Here is a 19,136-nt window from a genome sequence, read left to right as displayed (position 1 = left end):
GCTCTACTTTTAATGACTAGCGAACAAATGTGTAAATGTGATGAACCTCCTGAACTCTGATGTTCATCTCAGTTCGTGTCAGAAAGGAGTCAGAATCAAAGTTCATAAAGTTTGAAACACGTTTCCTCTCAGTAACAGGAATTACATTTCCTGACACGTCGTTCTCGGGAACACTTTGAGGAAATTTCTTCAAATTTGGTACAAATGTTCACTTCGACTTAAAAGATGAACTGATACGATTTCGGTGGCCGTAGCACAATCGCTGCATTGGGTTTGGCTCCGCCCAAGACCACTGTGATTGGTTTAAAGAAATAAAAAAGAGCCAAAGCATTTAAGATTTATTATGTGACTAGATAAATGTGTGAATATCCAGCAAAATAAAAACTAATTGTGGAAGAGAAATGGTCAAATATGCCGTAAAAACAACAAAAAAGTGTCTCTGCTACATAGTTTGTCCACCAGAGGGCGCTGATGGGTATATTTTCTGCTGCCAAATGTCCCGCTCAGTGTCCTTATTAAACTTATTTAAAATAAAGAAATTATTGGGTTCAAATTATTTAAATATTAGTTTCAATCCCAACTTTAAAAATTATGTAAGATAGTTTTCTGTTTGAAAATCTGAATATAAATGGAAACAAAAACGTGTAATATTATTACCTCTGCATGTCGGCCTCTCCTCTTTCCATCAGCAGCGCCCCCTGCTGGGTGCCGTGAAGCGGAACTCCCTGCTGAGCGGTCGGCCCATCTGGATGGAGAAGATGGTCCTGGGTCGGGTCAAAGTCCCGCACACCTTCTCGGTCCACACCTACACTCGGCCCACCATCTGCCAGCTCTGCAAGCGGCTGCTGAAGGGCCTCTTCCGCCAGGGGCTGCAGTGCAAAGGTCACGACCCAACACCTCAAACAGAAGAACAATCACCTCGCTTTGTGGTTCTGCTCTTATTTTGAAATGATTATGTAAAAAAAAAAGAATATCAACTATATTGAGCCAAATGAGGGAAATTTATGTGTCACAGCAGCAAATACTGATCGTGTTTCCTCGTCAAGAAGAAATGCTCAACTGGTCTTTGTCTGTTTTTCCGGCTTCAGACTGTAAATTTAATTGCCATAAGAGATGTGCAGCCAAAGTCCCTCGAGACTGTCTCGGCGAGGTCGACTTCAACGGAGGTGAGTTTCACTTCCACTGCGTTCGTTGTCTAAAGCCGCTGATAGGCGCCATCTAAACCCGACGGATGCTCGTTTCATCCGTTATTTAGAGACTGTTTACGTAGCGCGTTAACAGCATGTTGGAATTAGTTCTTTCAAAACCACTAGCAAGAAATTAAATTAACACAATTTTATTTATTTTTTTTGTTAATCAGCAGTTTTTATAGCCACCACCTACTGGCCATCAGAGGAACTGCAGCTCAATCAAATCTTTTTCACTCACGTCTTTTTGTTTTTGTTTCCGTAGAGCCGGCCAGCCCCAGTCTGGACTCCGAGACCACGATGGAGGTGGACAACTGCGACATCAACAGCGATGGAGGTCACAGCATGGACGAGCAGGACGAGCCGTCCACACGGGAGGACAAGCTCTTCTTCATGGAGGGTCCCTGCACGGACGGCGAGAAAGACGACGAGACGCTCAGAGCCATCAGGTCAACCGGTTTATAGGAGAAAGTTCAGTTACGGGAACTGTTTTTTTCCTTTTATTTTGTGTGAAGAAAAAGGAAATGTAAAACGCTCCTCGGTGTTTGTATTGGTTTCCCTGCAGCCCGTCGACCAGCAGCAACATCCCTCTGATGCGAGTGGTCCAGTCCATCAAACACACCAAGAGGAAAAGCTCTGCGGTGGTGAAGGAGGGCTGGATGGTGCACTACACCAGCCGGGACCACCTGGTGAGGCCGGACCAGGACCACAACTCACAATACACACCGGATATAAAACACACACAACATCCTGCAAATATACAACAAATACAGATTATTTATACCTTTCTATATCAGACATCACAATAACAGATATTGTCAGAAGATCAATCTGTATTAGTCTTAATTTCTGGAGTACATTTATTTAATTAACAGAAAAAAAACATTCTAATTATTAAAGAAACAAATCTGGGTCAAAACTTACTGTATAAGAAATGTTAGCAGGCTTTTAATTTGAAACAAATATTCATCTGATTTTACTTTTAATTCTAAATTCTGCACCCTCAGAAGACAAATCATCATTCAAATATAAATCCTGATGACCCAACAGAACAAAATCCTCTGATGAAACACGGGAACACGGTTAATACACGGTTCGTTCACGTGTGCACGTTTCCACACGTCACTGTTCCTGACGATCTGCTGTCTCTCCACAGAGGAAGCGACATTACTGGCGGCTGGACAGCAAGAGTCTGACTCTGTTTCAGAATGAAAGCGGAGCCAAGTTTTACAAGGTAGGAGAGCCGCTCGGCCCGATCCGGTTTCAGAGGCCCGGCCGAACAACGCGGTGGGGGGGGGGGAGAGATTTCACCCACAGGTGTTTCCATTATTCTGTCCACCCTGTTCATTATTATTATTATTATTATTATTTTAAGATCTGCTCTACAGGATCAACTGAAGTTTGGGAATGAAATTAATTATTGATTATGCAAGTTTCCTGTCATGTAGGTCATAGAAAAGATGAAGTTTTAAAAGATGAAGCTACGTTATTTTTGACTTTTCCTACTGCGTTTGTCCGTCTCTTAATATTTCCTTTCTTACTGCGTCTCTGAGTTTTAACTTGAAGCTCATTGGTTCCTACCGTTGATATAAATCTTTAAAAACACCTTAAAATGTTCTCTTAAATTTTTTTTAAATGCTCATTAATTTCCTAAAACAGCTGGACTACAGTAGCAGATTATTATTTTCAGGAGGAAATGCATTTGTTAGGGACTATTTTCAACAGCGGATTAATCCTCATTAAGTCCTGTAGTGTGTACTTGCAGCAGCAGGACGATGTGTGTATGTGTGTGTGTGTGTGTGTGTGTGTGTGTGTGTGTGTGCGTGTGTGTGTGTGTGTGTGTGTGTGTGTGTGTGTGTGTGTGTGTGTGTGTGTGTGTGTGCGTGTGCGTGTGCATGTATGTGTGTGTGTATGTGTCTCTGATGTGTTTTTAATGTTTGCTGGCTGAAGTGGATCTGAGACTCAGGAAGACGACCTCATTAGTCGGATACGTTCGGTGTCGGTTCTGGTTTTCTTTGGATCTGTTGGCAGCAGGATAATAAAAGATACATTTTTTTAATCTAATTTAGTTTCCTCATAATATCTGATGTGTGCGTGGAGGTCGTTTCCTCTCCTGCTCCGCCTCCTTTCATCTCGCGACCTGTTGACCTTTGGCAAAGCACACCGCGGAGACCTTCTTTTGAAGAGAGAGCGGGGGGGAGGGGGGGTCGTAAGGTCACTTCCCGCCGTCCATCTCTGGCACGTCGCCACGCAACCTCTGAGGAACGTCCTGCCTTTTAATCAGAGGATGAAAAGATGCTGATGGGAGGGGGCGTGGCCTGAGGAGGAGGGGGGAGGGACTTGGCCAAACACAAAACGTTGCGATGACTGCGAGGGTACGAGGACACGGATGCTTCGTGTGTTTAATCTGGCAGCACTGGAGGAAGTTTAAACTGTGAAAGTCAGAAGTTTATATTTCCTGAATGTTCTGTGACTCGACCTCGTAGGAGATCCCGCTGTCGGAGATCCTGCGGGTGGAGCCGGCGAAGGACTTCGGCCGGCTGCCTCCGGGCAGCAACCCGCACTGCTTCGAGGTGGTGACGGCCAGCGTGGTGTTCTACGTCGGGGAGGACGGCGCCGGCCTGCACGTCAACCCCGTCCTGTCTGCGTCCGGCGTGGGGCGGGACGTCGGGCAGAGCTGGGAGAAGGCCGTCCGACAGGCGCTGATGCCCGTCACGCCCAAAGCCAGCGTGGGAACCGGGTCAAGCCACGGGCCGGGCTACGGGCCGGGCTACGGGCCGGGCCACGGGCCGGGCTACGGGCCGGGCTACGGGAAGGACCACGGTGAGTAACAACCTCACCGGCGCTTTGTTCTGAACATTCTAAAAAAATGAAAACTGACGTTTACAAATGAAGGTAAAACTCCAGAAATCATAAATCCATCCAGAGTCACGTCGTTCTGTGAAGACGTTTCTCCTCCAACATTCAACATCTCAGTGAAATTCAGCTTTTGAAAATGTGTGAACACCAACAAACAGTTTCCGAACCGACGACATTAAATTATATGATTTCCTTCTAAAACATCCAAATTTATTAGAAACATGAAATTTTAACCCATATTTAATACTTTTAATCAGAATGTGCAACATTATTGAATAAATGTGTGCTTGAATTAAAACTAGACTAAAAAACAAGCTTTCTAAAATACTGTTTGGTCAGTTGGGTATTTTGTTGTTGTTGCAGTACCACGGGTGACCACTAGTAGGAATTAGCAGCAAGGTTGAGATCCTGGAGTTCACACATCTTTAAATTAATGCAACTCAATAAAATTGAAGTCCCAAGATTCAAAATGCATTTTTAGAGAAAACAAAGCAGACGTTACCTGAGACTCAGCTCCTCCCCCAGCTCGTCCAGATATGGTCACTTCCTGCTCCAAACCGCTCCGAACTAGCATAGATGATGACGGACAGAATCTGAACTGGAGGATTCATAACGTTCACAAACCAACGATGACATCACTGCTGGTTGATGACATCACTGATGGATGATGACATCACTGATGGTTCTGATTGGTTGAAACCCAGCTGTGATATTTGAACAGTATCTTTTATATTTTGATCTTTACTAACATGCTGTCTGTAGCAGGAGGCAGATGTTGTTTTGTGCAGCTTCATAGAGTTGAACCCTCAACCTCTGATTATTTCACTGTTTCAGGGGACAACTGTTACACAACACACACACACACACACACACACACACACACACACACACACACACACACACACACACACACACACACGTTTTAACATGATTGAAGGGATTTCAGAGGATTTTCCGCTTCACGTTGCTCTCGTAAAAATAGGAGTTTAAGATCCGAACGGCTGAATGAACTTCATTCATAAAAATATTAAAATAAAGATAATCTCTGTCATTAATTATGACTTTAGAGGCTGTTGGTTAATTAACGTGGAGCTTCGGTTGTTTAGTCGTCATCAATAAGTTAATGCAGCGATGATGTAACAGCAAACCAAAACACTTCCATCAGTATCAATAACGTTACATAAATCGTGATTATAAGACACGCGAACACTGATGCTGCGTTCACAGCCGACGTGTTCATCTGAGCGACTCTGAATGTTGACGCATTAATGTTGTGAAATAATTTTAAAAAATTGTATAACTCAGCTCATTATGTTTTTCCATCCTGCTTCTTGTTTAGTAAAAACATCAAAATGTTGTTTTGATGTTTTTGTTTACGCACGAAATAAACGAGCGAGAAATAAATGAGCTGATTTTTTAGTTTACGAGATGCCAGTTGGTGGAAACACTTTAAGCTAAGCCCCTCCCCCTCTGACTCAACACTGGTGTCAGTCTGAATTTAAAGCAAGAAAATAATTAAAGCAAATTCTAAAAAAAATAATTATATTTCTTGTATTGCTTATATTTGTATTCTATTTAACTATTTCTATTCTTTCATATTTCTAAGTGCTTTTTTTCGATTTTGTAAATAGTTATACATATTTTCTTGTTTAGGTTAGGGAGGACCAGCCAAGTCAGATTTTTATTTACATTTTTTTAATACTCTGCATATGACAATAAAATTCTCTTAATATTAAAGTGAAATGCAACACTTCCTGCAGGTCTTTTCACAGTAAAAGCCTGAGAGTTCAGCTCCTTGAAGCGTTGGTTGGCTTTTAATGTGAAAATATGATCAGGTCAGTTTTTAATCGGATTCCGGAGTCTAAATTTATGGAGCTCTTGTTAATTTAAAGTATTTTCTTCCTTTAAAATCCTTCAGAGAAAACATTTTGTTTGGTTTTAAGATTGTATTTTTTAACTTGAAAAAGGGTTTTCTTTTGTCTCATCCTCCCTCTCTGCACATTAACTTTATACAGAATATAAAATAATCAAACAATTACTCCAGCATTAGCTAGCTGGATGAAGTTACATAAAGTCCCTGGATGATGACCTCCATCAGACTGCAGGTATTGATCTCTGAGGGGTGACCCGACCCAAACGCCGGCCAGCGATCTGAAATCAATCGCAGCTCATCAGTTCTTTGGACACAGAACGCGCCCTCGGCTTCGGCTGTCAGGCTGAATTAAGGCAGCGACTGCAGGACGCAGCAGACAGGAAGTGGAGGCTTTTATTCTGGTGAAATCTCGACTCGGAGGTTTTCTTCCAGTCGTGTGTCGAACAAACAAACGAGTCTGATGTGAGCTGGAAAACCTCCGTCACCTCTGCAACGAACGGAGGAAATGAGACTTTAATGATTATCAAAATAAAAGCCCTAATCTGTACATGAACTACGTCCTCTTTGTCTCCTCAGAGGAACTTTCTATCAGCATATCAGTGTCCAACTCCCAGATACAAGAAAATGTGGTGAGTTGGATTTTATTTTGGTAAATCAAAGCTCCGTATAGAACGTGCTGTTTTAAGGAGCGTCTGACCCGGTTGGATCTTCCTCCTGCAGGATATCAGCTCGGTGTATCAGATCTTCGCCGACGAGGTCCTCGGATCGGGACAGTTCGGGATCGTCTACGGAGGTGAGACGAGTCCTGAAAGTCAAACTAGGAGCTGCTCTTTGTTTTATTCACTTCATCATCACCCTTCGTCTTCTGCAGGCAAACACAGGAAGTCTGGCAGAGACGTGGCGATCAAAATCATCGACAAGATGAGATTCCCTACGAAGCAGGAGAGCCAGCTGAGGAACGAGGTGGCCATCCTGCAGGTAGGACACGCCCAAATAAGGTCCCATCCTGCAGGTAGGACACGCCCAAATAAGGTCCCATCCTGCAGGTAGAACACGCCCAAATAAGGTCCCATCCTGCAGGTAGAACACGCCCAAATAAGGTCCCATCCTGCAGGTAGAACACACCCAAATAAGGTCCCATCCTGCAGGTAGAACACGCCCAAATAAGGTCCCATCCTGCAGGTAGAACACGCCCAAATAAGGTCCCATCCTGCAGGTAGGACACGCCCAAATAAGGTCCCATCCTGCAGGTAGAACACGCCCAAATAAGGTCCCATCCTGCAGGTAGAACACGCCCAAATAAGGTCCCATCCTGCAGGTAGAACACGCCCAAATAAGGTCCCATCCTGCAGGTAGAACACGCCCAAATAAGGTCCCATCCTGCAGGTAGGACACGCCCAAATAAGGTCCCATCCTGCAGGTAGGACACGCCCAAATAAGGTCCCATCCTGCAGGTAGAACACGCCCAAATAAGGTCCCATCCTGCAGGTAGAACACGCCCAAATAAGGTCCCATCCTGCAGGTAAGACACGCCCAAATAAGGTCCCATCCTGCAGGTAGACACGCCCAAATAAGGTCATCCTGCAGGTAAGACACAAATAAGGTCCCATCCTGCAGGTAGAACACGCCCAAATAAGGTCCCATCCTGCAGGTAGACACGCCCAAATAAGGTCCCATCCTGCAGGTAGACACGCCCAAATAAGGTCCCATCCTGCAGGTAGAACACGCCCAAATAAGGTCCCATCCTGCAGGTAGAACACGCCCAAATAAGGTCCCATCCTGCAGGTAGAACACGCCCAAATAAGGTCCCATCCTGCAGGTAGAACACGCCCAAATAAGGTCCCATCCTGCAGGTAGAACACGCCCAAATAAGGTCCCATCCTGCAGGTAGAACACGCCCAAATAAGGTCCCATCCTGCAGGTAGAACACGCCCAAATAAGGTCCCATCCTGCAGGTAGAACACGCCCAAATAAGGTCCCATCCTGCAGGTAGAACACGCCCAAATAAGGTCCCATCCTGCAGGTAGAACACGCCCAAATAAGGTCCCATCCTGCAGGTAGAACACGCCCAAATAAGGTCCCATCCTGCAGGTAGAACACGCCCAAATAAGGTCCCATCCTGCAGGTAGAACACGCCGAGCGACTCCAGGTTGGGACGAAATCAGAGAAAGAGAAATAACATCTGATCATCAGGGAGAAAACAGGTCCTCTCCTGGCTGCAGGGCTCACACAGGGCAGGGAACATCGGGGAACATCGGGGAACATCAGGGAACATCAGGGAACATCGGGGAACATCGGGGAACATCTGGGAATTCATGATGAATTCAAAGACTGGCTGCTAAAAAACAGACGACAGAAAAGATGAATGTAGAGTTTGTAAAACTTTTATAGAGCTATCAAATATTGGAGGGAGAGATCTTCGTAACCACGGCAACAATAAGAAGTCAACATGCTCCCTTTTGATCATAATTGGGTTTTAAAGCAGTTTAAAAATGTTCGTACGGAAAACATCTGTGAACTCCAAAAAATGAATCAATGAAATAATAATGAATCATTTCGGTGTTCATCATCGGTGGAGTTTCAGTTCTTTGGTCGGTGAAAGTCTGGATGTGACTGAACGCTGTGGTTGAGTTCAGATAAACGTTCCGGTGTTGTTCCCGACAGAACCTGCACCACCCGGGCATCGTCAACGTGGAGTGCATGTTCGAGACGCCGGAGCAGGTGTTCGTCATCATGGAGAAACTCCACGGCGACATGCTGGAGATGATTTTGTCCAGCGAGAAGAGCCGGCTCCCTGAACGCCTCACCAAGTTCCTGGTTACGCAGGTCAGTGATGACGCAAAAACAAACGGACAAAGGAGGCGGGATCAGGAAGTCAGAAATGATTTACGAGTCTTTGAGGCGAAGGTCGTTTGTTTAGATCACAAAAACTGACAAAGAGCAAATGGTTGCGGCAGCAGTGAGAATCTCCCGCCGGCGAGGAGGGTGAAAGAGTTCCACTTCAAGTTCTTCTGCGATCTGAACTTTGTGAATCCTGAAGTTGAGTTTGCGTTGCGTCCTCAGATCCTCGTGGCCCTCCGACATCTTCACTTCAAGAACGTCGTCCACTGCGACCTGAAGCCGGAGAACGTCCTGCTGGCCTCGGCCGAACCTTTCCCTCAGGTTAGATCCTCTCAAACCTCCAATCATCTGTTTGTAAATGTGGGCGTGGCCTTCAGGACTTTAATAAGACGTGTTCCCATCGACCAGGTGAAGCTCTGTGACTTCGGCTTCGCCCGCATCATCGGGGAGAAGTCCTTCCGCCGCTCGGTGGTCGGCACGCCGGCCTACCTGGCGCCCGAGGTGCTGCGCAGCAAAGGCTACAACCGCTCTCTGGACATGTGGTCGGTGGGCGTCATCGTCTACGTCAGCCTGAGCGGGACGTTCCCCTTCAACGAGGACGAGGACATCAACGACCAGATCCAGAACGCCGCCTTCATGTACCCGTCCAACCCCTGGAGGGACATCTCAGAGGACGGTGAGCTCCACTTCACAAATCAGTAATCAGACACTCGACATGCAGATAATAAATACGACCAATGATCAGAAGAGAAAGTGAACAAACCAACTGAGATCTTTGAAGCGTGTTTAGCGTGTTTAGCGTGTTTAGCGTGTTTACGTGATGTGTTGAAGTCGTTGTGTCCGACAGCCAAAGATCTGATCAACAACCTGCTGCAGGTGAAGATGAGGAAGCGTTACAGCGTGGACAAGTCGCTGAGTCACCCCTGGCTGCAGGTCAGAGACCCGCCAATCATCCAAATAATCTCCTTTACATCAATAGAACCCTAACACCCCCCCCCCCCCCAGGACTACCACACCTGGCTGGACCTGAGGGAGTTCGAGACGCGGCGCTGCGAGCGCTACATCACGCACGAGAGCGACGACGCCCGCTGGGAGGAGTTGGCCGACGAGAGAGGTCTGCACTTCCCCAAACACTTCATCACGTCGCCCAACCTGGACGACATGGACGAGGACCCCTAGAGGGCCGTCGCCGTGGAGACCGACACTTTTCTTCCACAACGGCGCAGAATAACGTGAAGAGTGAGGACGCGTCGGTCGGGCAGCTGTGACGACGCAACGAGGATTCACGTCCACAGAAAATGAGCATTTGTAAATTCTACAAACAAACAAAAAAATAAACAAACAAACAAACAAACCTTTGAGCCAAAAACTGGACGGAATTTTTCCCCTGAGAAACATTCGAGTCCCTGAAACGAACATCTGAACATTGAGCTGCAGGAGGAAACTGAAAAAACAGTCCGGAGACGAAACGTTAACGTGACTTTAACTGGAAATCAACAAACAAACAACAAACATCTTTGTTGGGATTTCTTTGCACTATGGAGAATTTGTCTGAAAATAACTTTTGGTTTGTTGACCTGCAAAAGAACAAAGTTTTATTTCTTTTAGGAGAACAAACAGACATGTTAGTTTCTGCAGGTTGGAGTTAAATTGAAGTTTAAACTTTGAGAAAAACAAACCGAGTTTATTTTCAGACGGATTCTCTGAAACTCGAAGACGTGTCGTCGATCCGACGCCAGACGGAGAATTTACTTCACAAGTTTTATATTTTTGCAAGAAATATTTTGTCATGTGGAGGATTTTTGGCGGGAAAATATTAAAGCTGAACTGGCAAACTTTGGGGAACAAATCTGACATCGTAGTTATTTGATCGATACCGGGTTTTTTTGGTTTTTTAATAGCTATTTTTGGGATTTCAGAATTTCAAACTAAAATTCTATTTGAACTATTTGACTAATATTCAATGACGTTTACTTGTTTTCAACACGCACACACACACACACACACACACACACACACACACACACACACACACACACACACACACACACACACACACACACACACACACACACACACACACCTGAATCCTTTAGTTGCTACCAGAGGAGCGGCGGCTCGCTGTGATTGGCCGCTGCACAACTGTGAGCTCCGCTAACTGCTTCTAGATGTTCTTGGAGGCGGAGCAGCAGCGAGGGAAGAAGATGACCTCTGACCTCAGGAGGTGTCACAGTTCACTCCGCCCGCTCCGTATCAGGTGACGCTACGCTCTGAATCCCAAAACCAAGCGCTCCTGCCCGGCTTCCAGTCGCAGAGTTTGATTGATTGTTATGGATTTTCAAAATAAAATCAACAATAAAATGTGCACGTTTTTTATTTTCTGAAGTTAACAGTTTACTTTGAAACAAGTTAACATGATGTTGGATGTAAAAGCTGCATAAAACAGCATCAATCCATGAGCACGATCCTTCAGACATCCCATAATGTCCAGAGATCCTACTGTTCTGACCTGCTGATGACAGTCTGGAGGTTTGCAGCGGTGTGTCAGGAGAAGCTGAGCTCGGTGAACCCGGCCACGGGCGGCGGCGCCGGGCTCCTCGTCCTCTCCAGCTTCAGCCCCGCCGGTGTCGGAGGTTTGGCGAGCCGGCAGCGGGGCAGCAGGCCGAAGAACAGGAAGCGCTCGCCCATCTGGGCGACGTCGGTCAGCATGTCGTAGCTGCTGATCAGCTGCTTCCTGGTGGACGGGTCGCTGCAGCTCCTCAGCAGAACCTGCACAGAACCGGAGGGGAGGTTCAACCCGTCAGGACGCGGCTCGGGTCCTTCAGCCTTTATGAATTGGAGTCCGGAGACGAAGACTCACCTGCAGCCGGGCCTCGATGCCCATGTTCTTCAGGAACGTCCTCTGAGTGACGGGTCCCAGACAGGCCACGCCCCCTCCGGCCATCCTCCGCAAGTAGCTGAAGTCCACGTCGGCGGTGAGGTCGGCCGAGCCGGGGGAGGACAGGACGTCGTGGAGCCGGTGGTCTTTAAAACCCTGAAAACAAAGACCAGGGCCGGTGGGCGGAGCCTCGATGTCACCATTCAGCAGGAAATCCCGTGGTGGTACGGAACGAGAAAACCACCGACTGGTAAATGTTTTACCTACTTAAAACAGAAATATGTAAGAAAATACACACTGAACAATGGGAAGTAAAAAAGAAGGAAATACTTTTCTATTATGAGTATCTTTTTAAAAAAAAAAATTGGGGGGAATTTAAACCTGATAAATTTAACTGGTGTCAAAACTGGGTAAATAAAAATCTTGAGAGTCTCAGAGAGGACGAGGAAGAGTTGAGGAGGAGGAGGAAGAGCAGCAGCAACAGCATACCGTCTCAGCTCACTTCAGGGAACATCAGTAAATTGTAGCGTCTACTGATAGTTGAAGGAAAAGCAATGTTGAGAACGGATTATTTTGGTGTTAATCGTTATTAAATAAAAATGATATTTTCTAGTTGTGAAGTTTTCTATGACAGTAAACTCAAAAACTAAACATTTTGTTAATTTGGTGGGTAAAAGGAATATTGATTTGTAAACCGGTGATTATTAAGAAAATAATTGGTGGTAGTAATAATAATAATAATAATAATAATTCCACACAGTGAGCGTCAACAGCTGGATGTGGTGTGTGTGTGTGTGTGTGTGTGTGTGTGTGTGTGTGTGTGTGTGTGTGTGTGTGTGTGTGTGTGTGTGTGTCTCGTACTCTGAACGTGTCCGTCTTGGTTCCATCGTGTCCGTAGTCGGCGATCAGCGCTGCACCGCCGTCCTCCACAATCCGCCGGGCGAGCTGCTGGACGACGACCGCGCCCTCCGCACACACCTCCACGTGATCCCGCCTTTCATCTGCCTGACACACACACACACACACACACACACACACACACACACACACACACACACACACACACACACACACAGTAACTAAATTATAAATGGAGTCATTCTCAGCTCGACAGAAACAGTTTGACGTTAAACATCCAGCAGGTTTCCACCTTTTAAAAAAATCATCACCACCATCACCATCATCATCACCACCATCACCATCATCGCCACCACCATCATCATCATCATCACCATCATCACCACCACCATCATCATCACCACCACCATCATCATCATGATCACCATCACCACCATCACCACCACCATCATCATCACCATCACCATCATCATCACCATCATCATCACCATCATCACCACCACCATCATCATTGCCACCACCATCATCATCATCATCATCACCATCACCACCATCATCATCACCACCACCATCATCATCATCATCACCACCACCATCATCATCATCATCATCATCACCACCATCACCACCACCACCACCACCACCATCATCATCGCCACCACCATCATCATCACCATCATCACCACCACCATCATCATTGCCACCACCATCATCATCATCATCATCACCATCACCACCATCATCATCACCATCATCATCACCATCATCACCACCACCATCATCATTGCCACCACCACCATCATCATCATCATCACCATCACCACCACCATCATCACCACCACCATCATCATCATCATCATCACCACCATCACACCACCACCACCACCACCATCGTCATCACCACCACCACCACCACCACCATCATCATCATCACCACCACCACCACCATCATCACCACCACCATCATCATCATCATCACCACCACCACCACCACCACCACCATCATCATCACCACCACCACCACCACCATCACCATCACCACCATCACCACCATCACCATCACCACCATCATGGATGAAGAACCGGTTTTAAAGTTCAGAGTTCAGCTTCTATTTCATCTAAGAAGAAGAAGAAGACTCGTTTCTGTGTTCAATCCAAACGTTGTGGTTTCCAACATCAGAGGTCTGATGTGATGATGAAGAAGAGCAGCCTTCGTCCAGGCGGTGTCACGCTGCATCTTATAACTCTGACCTTCAGGTGGAATAATTGGAGTCGTCCCGTTTCACTGACCTGCACCAGCGTGGACGAGGCGAGAGTCGGAGACGGAGACACCACGAACCTCAGCTGGTCGGGACGGTTGGGGACAACGTCCACCATCACCTCCCTCCAGCCTCTCGCTGTCCTCTGGACAAAGAGACAGAGACACCACTCAGACTGAGGTAAACACCTGAGAGGAGGTTCACGGGGAGAGGGGAGAGGAGGGAGGAGGTTCAGGGGGAGAGGAGGGAGGAGGTTCAGGGGGAGAGGAGGGAAGAGGTTCAGGAGGGGAGGAGGGAGGAGGTTCAGGAGGAGAGCAGGGAGGAGGTTCAGGAGAAGAGGATGGAAGAGGTTCAGGGAGGGAGGATGTTCAGGGGGAGAGGAGGGAGGAGGTTCACGGGGGAGAGGAGGGAAGAGGTTCAGGAGGGGAGAGGAGGAGGTTCACGGGGAAGAGGTTCAGGAGGGGGGAGAAGGTTCAGGGGGAGAGGAGGGAGGAGGTTCAGGGGGAGAGGAGGGAGGAGGTTCAGGGGGAGAGGAGGGAGAAGGTTCAGGGGGAGAGGAGGGAGGAGGTTCAGGGGGAGAGGAGGGAGGAGGTTCAGGGGGAGAGGAGGGAGGAGGTTCAGGGGGAGAGGAGGGAAGAGGTTCACGGGGAGAGGAGGTTCAGGGGGAGAGGAGGGAGGAGGTTCAGGGGGAGAGGAGGGAGGAGGAGGTTCCTGAAGATATTTATAAACTTGCTACAGACTTTAAACACTTTGATTACTTTGTATTTATTTTCCTTTGGCGCCCCCTGGTGGTATTAATGATGACAAAATGAACACTGAAAAAACGTGATATTTCTTTTATAATGAAATCATGAGAAACTAAAGAAAAAAATTCAATAATTACATAAGTTGTGTTTTTTTTAAGCTCACCTGGAACTTGTGGATCGGCAGAGCGTCAAAGAACTCATGAGCCACGAAGATGCTGAATCCTGAAGACAGAAAGTCCTCATCAGACCGTTGAAGGTATTTTAAGTTAATAAGTGAAATATTCCCACTTCATCCTCAAACAGACTCCAGTCCAACTTGTTGTGGTTGTAATAAAAGTTTTGGTTTATAGAGTTGAGAATTAATTTGAAAACTTCAGATTTTGTTGCATGAAAACGTTCCGTTTCCGAGCAGAACCATCAGAACCATCAGAACCTTCCTCCTGGTCGCGTACCTGCGGGGACGTCCTCCAGCCGGCGGTACCAGGACACCGGCAGCCCGGCGCCGGTCTCCCCGCGGCGGTACACCGGCTCGTCCTCGCCGGCCGCCTCCCGGCTGCCGCTTCCTGTCAGAGTCTGGGCCTGCAGCCGACTCAGAACCGGACTCACCTCCACCAGGTGGAGCGACACCGACGCCTCGCCCAGCACCGGGCGCAGCTGGCCGAACACCTGGAGGACAGGAAGTGACATCACTGCTTTGTTCCCCTCTGGATTAAAACACGTTTAAACATCCTTTCAGTCAACAGCAGAAACTTTCAGATTAACAGATTTATTAACGAATCAAAACATTTTGAATCATCTTACTCTGGTTTTGATTCTGATAGTTGTTGCGTAACCATCCTTTGAAAAGTTCTTTAAAACCTCCAGGATGTAAAAAGACTAAACTGATGAAGAGTTTGTCACCTGGTTTAAATTCCTGAACATTTTAAGACCAACTTGGATGGATTTTATGAGCTAAAACGAGATGTTCTGAGACCCGGCTGGAGCTCCTGGTGGAGGTTCAGGTCGGGACGTACTCGGAGGACGTCGGCAGCCAGAGATCCTTTTCCAGGTCCGAGCTCCACCAGCTGCAGCTGTTTGGGTCGACCCGCTCCCATCCACTCGCTGAGGATCCAAACGCCGAGCAGCTGGAAAATAAATAAAGAACCATCGACGTTCAGGAAACAAAACGGGAGTCAACAAACGGCAGAAGAACGGCGAAATGTACACGCAGTACATGTACTCAGCTACTGCACATCTTGAGGTACTTGTACTTTATGTCACGTTGATGTTTCTGTCTCTCACCTCTCCGAACATCTGGCTGATTTCCGGGGAGGTGATGAAGTCTCCGTCAGCTCCCAGCATGCTGTTCCTGACGTAGTAACCCTGAGGAAGGACACAGGTCAGCCCGGGTGAGGACGGAGGAGAGGACGGAGGAGAGGATGGAGGCCGTCTGTTGCTACGGTAACAGAAGATGGGCTCCATTGAGCTGCGGCGGCGTTCGGTCCGACCGGTCGTCATCACGTACCGTCACGGGGTTGGTGAGCACCTCCTTCATGTACTCGGCCACCGGGATCGGACCTGTGGCTTTTATTTTGGAGGCGAGGTGTCGGAGCGTGGAGGGCCGGTGCTGCTCCTCTGAGGAGGTGCAGAGGAGGCGGGACAGAGCTGGACGCCATCGCACTGTGAAACAGACATTAATAAACAGGATGTATTTATACTTTATTAATGAAATGATTGTGTTCACACGATCAAGAAGTATTCTCACTGAAAGGTTACAGACAAAACTTTATACTCAGACCTTCTCTTTCTAAAAATGGACTTTCCAAGAGTTGAATGAATTACTAAAGCTGAGTTTAATATTGACCAAGAATAAACACACAATAAGTTCAGACAAGTTGAATAAAACCCTGAAATGTGTCCTGAACACACAAACAGGTTGTTTACTGGAGTGTTTACCCAAAGAGTCCTGTTCAAACACCTACCAGCTGCTGGGCCGAAGGCTCTGTTGATCACATGACCTTTAAAACCCACAAACAAACTCATGCTGATGAAGATTACATTAAAATCAGTCTCATGCTGATGAAGATTAAATTAAAATCAGTCTCATTCTCTGATTTCACTTCGGCTGCTAGCCGTTAGCATCCGCTGCTAACAAGTGCGCTGACGGGAAGAGACGACGTCTGACTTCCGGGTGTGAAAGATAAAAACAAACTCCACAGGAGTTCACTGGTGTCCGTCTGTCCTTTAAAGTACCTTAAAAACTACGACGTCCTTGTGCCAGAGCAACGTGCTAACGCTAACAGAGAGACGAACGGCAAACTAGCTGCCATCACATACAGAACATCCGGCGAGCCTTTCACAATAAGAGAGGTCGAGTTGAAAACGAATGGTCCTGAACAGAGTTGGTTTCTACCCAGTTAGAGACCTTCTCAAGGAGCTCCTGAAACCGTTCAGACGGGAAGACACCCTTAAAGCTTAAAGAGCTTCACATGCAAATCTAACAAAAGAAAAGAAAAGAACAAAACAAGAGCAATAAAAAGGTCATCAGCTATCGACTAAATAACAAAATAAGAGCTGGAAAACATGAAGTACACGTCTCAGGCCTCCAAAGAAAGCTTTTACTTTTCTTATGTTCTCTTTAGTCAGACCTGTAGTAGATCACTACACCATGTTACTTCAGCTCAGAAATGTCCTTCAGTCTTCTCAAACTACACGTGGTCAATAAATGTCCTTCAGTCTTCTCAAACTACACGTGGTCAATAAATGTCCTTCAGTCTTCTCAAACTACACGTGGTCAATAAATGTCCTTCAGTCCTTCTCAAACTACACGTGGTCAATAAATGTCCTTCAGTCCTTCTCAAACTACACGTGGTCAATAAATGTCCTTCAGTCTTCTCAAACTACACGTGGTCAATAAATGTCCTTCAGTCTTCTCAAACTACACGTGGTCAATAAATGTCCTTCAGTCCTTCTCAAACTACACGTGGTCAATAAATGTCCTTCAGTCCTTCTCAAACTACACGTGGTCAATAAATGTCCTTCAGTCTTCTCAAACTACACGTGGTCAATAAATGTCCTTCAGTCCTTCTCAAACTACACGTGGTCAATAAATGTCCTTCAGTCTTCTCAAACTACACGTGGTCAATAAATGTCCTTCAGTCTTCTCAAACTACACGTGGTCAATAAATGTCCTTCAGTCTTCTCAAACTACACGTGGTCAATAAATGTCCTTCAGTCCTTCTCAAACTACACGTGGTCAATAAATGTCCTTCAGTCTTCTCAAACTACACGTGGTCAATAAATGTCCTTCAGTCTTCTCAAACTACACGTGGTCAATAAATGTCCTTCAGTCCTTCTCAAACTACACGTGGTCAATAAATGTCCTTCAGTCTTCTCAAACTACACGTGGTCAATAAATGTCCTTCAGTCCTTCTCAAACTACACGTGGTCAATAAATGTCCTTCAGTCTTCTCAAACTACACGTGGTCAATAAATGTCCTTCAGTCCTTCTCAAACTACACGTGGTCAATAAATGTCCTTCAGTCCTTCTCAAACTACACGTGGTCAATAAATGTCCTTCAGTCTTCTCAAACTACACGTGGTCAATAAATGTCCTTCAGTCCTTCTCAAACTACACGTGGTCAATAAATGTCCTTCAGTCCTTCTCAAACTACACGTGGTCAATAAATGTCCTTCAGTCTTCTCAAACTACACGTGGTCAATAAATGTCCTTCAGTCTTCTCAAACTACACGTGGTCAATAAATGTCCTTCAGTCCTTCTCAAACTACACGTGGTCAATAAATGTCCTTCAGTCTTCTCAAACTACACGTGGTCAATAAATGTCCTTCAGTCCTTCTCAAACTACACGTGGTCAATAAATGTCCTTCAGTCCTTCTCAAACTACACGTGGTCAATAAATGTCCTTCAGTCTTCTCAAACTACACGTGGTCAATAAATGTCCTTCAGTCCTTCTCAAACTACACGTGGCCAATAAATGTCCTTCAGTCTTCTCAAACTACACGTGGTCAATAAATGTCCTTCAGTCCTTCTCAAACTACACGTGGTCAATAAATGTCCTTCAGTCTTCTCAAACTACACGTGGTCAATAAATGTCCTTCAGTCCTTCTCAAACTACACGTGGTCAATAAATGTCCTTCAGTCCTTCTCAAACTACACGTGGTCAATAAATGTCCTTCAGTCCTTCTCAAACTACACGTGGTCAATAAATGTCCTTCAGTCTTCTCAAACTACACGTGGTCAATAAATGTCCTTCAGTCTTCTCAAACTACACGTGGTCAATAAATGTCCTTCAGTCCTTCTCAAACTACACGTGGTCAATAAATGTCCTTCAGTCTTCTCAAACTACACGTGGTCAATAAATGTCCTTCAGTCCTTCTCAAACTACACGTGGTCAATAAATGTCCTTCAGTCTTCTCAAACTACACGTGGTCAATAAATGTCCTTCAGTCCTTCTCAAACTACACGTGGTCAATAAATGTCCTTCAGTCCTTGTCAATCACTGTTCAGCCACATGCTGGTTCCCTTCGTCATCTTATTGTGGAGGAACATGTTCCTGGGTTTCCTGTGTGGTGTCGCGTCATTAAATACGCTTCACGGTTTGAAGAGACAACAAACCATCTGATTGGACGAAGGGT

The 19,136-nt window shown here is 46.2% G+C and overlaps 2 protein-coding genes across 3 annotated transcripts in view; one reads left to right on the top strand and one right to left on the bottom strand.

The window, feature by feature from the left end:
- Positions 1–10,247, top strand: part of LOC138635954 (serine/threonine-protein kinase D3-like) — a 13,375-nt gene extending 3,128 nt beyond the window's left edge. Inside the window, exons 4-17 of the mRNA XM_069723696.1 lie at positions 690–882; positions 1,089–1,166; positions 1,453–1,636; positions 1,753–1,876; positions 2,344–2,421; positions 3,674–4,010; positions 6,496–6,548; positions 6,640–6,712; positions 6,791–6,897; positions 8,584–8,745; positions 8,983–9,081; positions 9,169–9,436; positions 9,608–9,693; positions 9,766–10,247. Of these exons, the coding sequence (XP_069579797.1) occupies positions 690–882; positions 1,089–1,166; positions 1,453–1,636; positions 1,753–1,876; positions 2,344–2,421; positions 3,674–4,010; positions 6,496–6,548; positions 6,640–6,712; positions 6,791–6,897; positions 8,584–8,745; positions 8,983–9,081; positions 9,169–9,436; positions 9,608–9,693; positions 9,766–9,939 (2,016 nt within the window). The 3' untranslated portion in view covers positions 9,940–10,247. The remainder of the gene's footprint in view (positions 1–689; positions 883–1,088; positions 1,167–1,452; positions 1,637–1,752; positions 1,877–2,343; positions 2,422–3,673; positions 4,011–6,495; positions 6,549–6,639; positions 6,713–6,790; positions 6,898–8,583; positions 8,746–8,982; positions 9,082–9,168; positions 9,437–9,607; positions 9,694–9,765) is intronic.
- An 871-nt stretch (positions 10,248–11,118) lies between these two features.
- Positions 11,119–16,801, bottom strand: ndufaf7 (NADH:ubiquinone oxidoreductase complex assembly factor 7). 2 transcript variants are annotated; one of them, XM_069723701.1, is made up of 10 exons: positions 16,457–16,801; positions 16,006–16,160; positions 15,783–15,863; positions 15,515–15,625; positions 14,954–15,167; positions 14,665–14,723; positions 13,787–13,900; positions 12,500–12,643; positions 11,621–11,794; positions 11,119–11,529 (listed from the first exon to the last, which is right to left on the bottom strand). In XM_069723701.1, the coding sequence occupies exons 1-10, from the start codon at positions 16,521–16,523 to the stop codon at positions 11,305–11,307; spliced, it is 1,344 nt and encodes a 447-aa protein (XP_069579802.1). In that variant the 5' UTR covers positions 16,524–16,801; the 3' UTR covers positions 11,119–11,304. The 2 variants fall into 2 exon arrangements, with proteins under 2 accessions (XP_069579802.1, XP_069579801.1); XM_069723700.1 differs by lacking the exon at positions 16,457–16,801 and having other exon boundaries at positions 15,783–15,936; positions 16,006–16,074.
- Positions 16,802–19,136: the final 2,335 nt, after the last annotated feature.

Source organism: Brachyistius frenatus, unplaced genomic scaffold, assembly GCF_029030835.1.
Source record: "Brachyistius frenatus isolate BFR_SWC_R1_liver_20210118 unplaced genomic scaffold, ASM2903083v1 Contig_341, whole genome shotgun sequence".
Lineage (NCBI taxonomy): Eukaryota > Metazoa > Chordata > Actinopteri > Embiotocidae > Brachyistius > Brachyistius frenatus.
The sequence above is the reverse complement of the archived record's forward strand: the minus strand, read 5'-3'. Positions and strand labels throughout refer to the sequence as shown.

Excerpts from the sequence above, each read along its gene's own strand:
- ndufaf7 (XM_069723701.1), bottom strand. The coding sequence starts at position 16,523 with ATGAGTTTGTTTGTGGGTTTTAAAGGTCATGTGATCAACAGAGCCTTC. Across the intron at positions 16,161-16,456 it reads CGGCCCAGCAGCTGGTAGGT|TGCGATGGCGTCCAGCTCTG; the intron begins GTTTGAACAGGA and ends TCTGTTTCACAG. Across the intron at positions 12,644-13,786 it reads CCTCGTCCACGCTGGTGCAG|GCAGATGAAAGGCGGGATCA; the intron begins GTCAGTGAAACG and ends TGTGTGTGTCAG.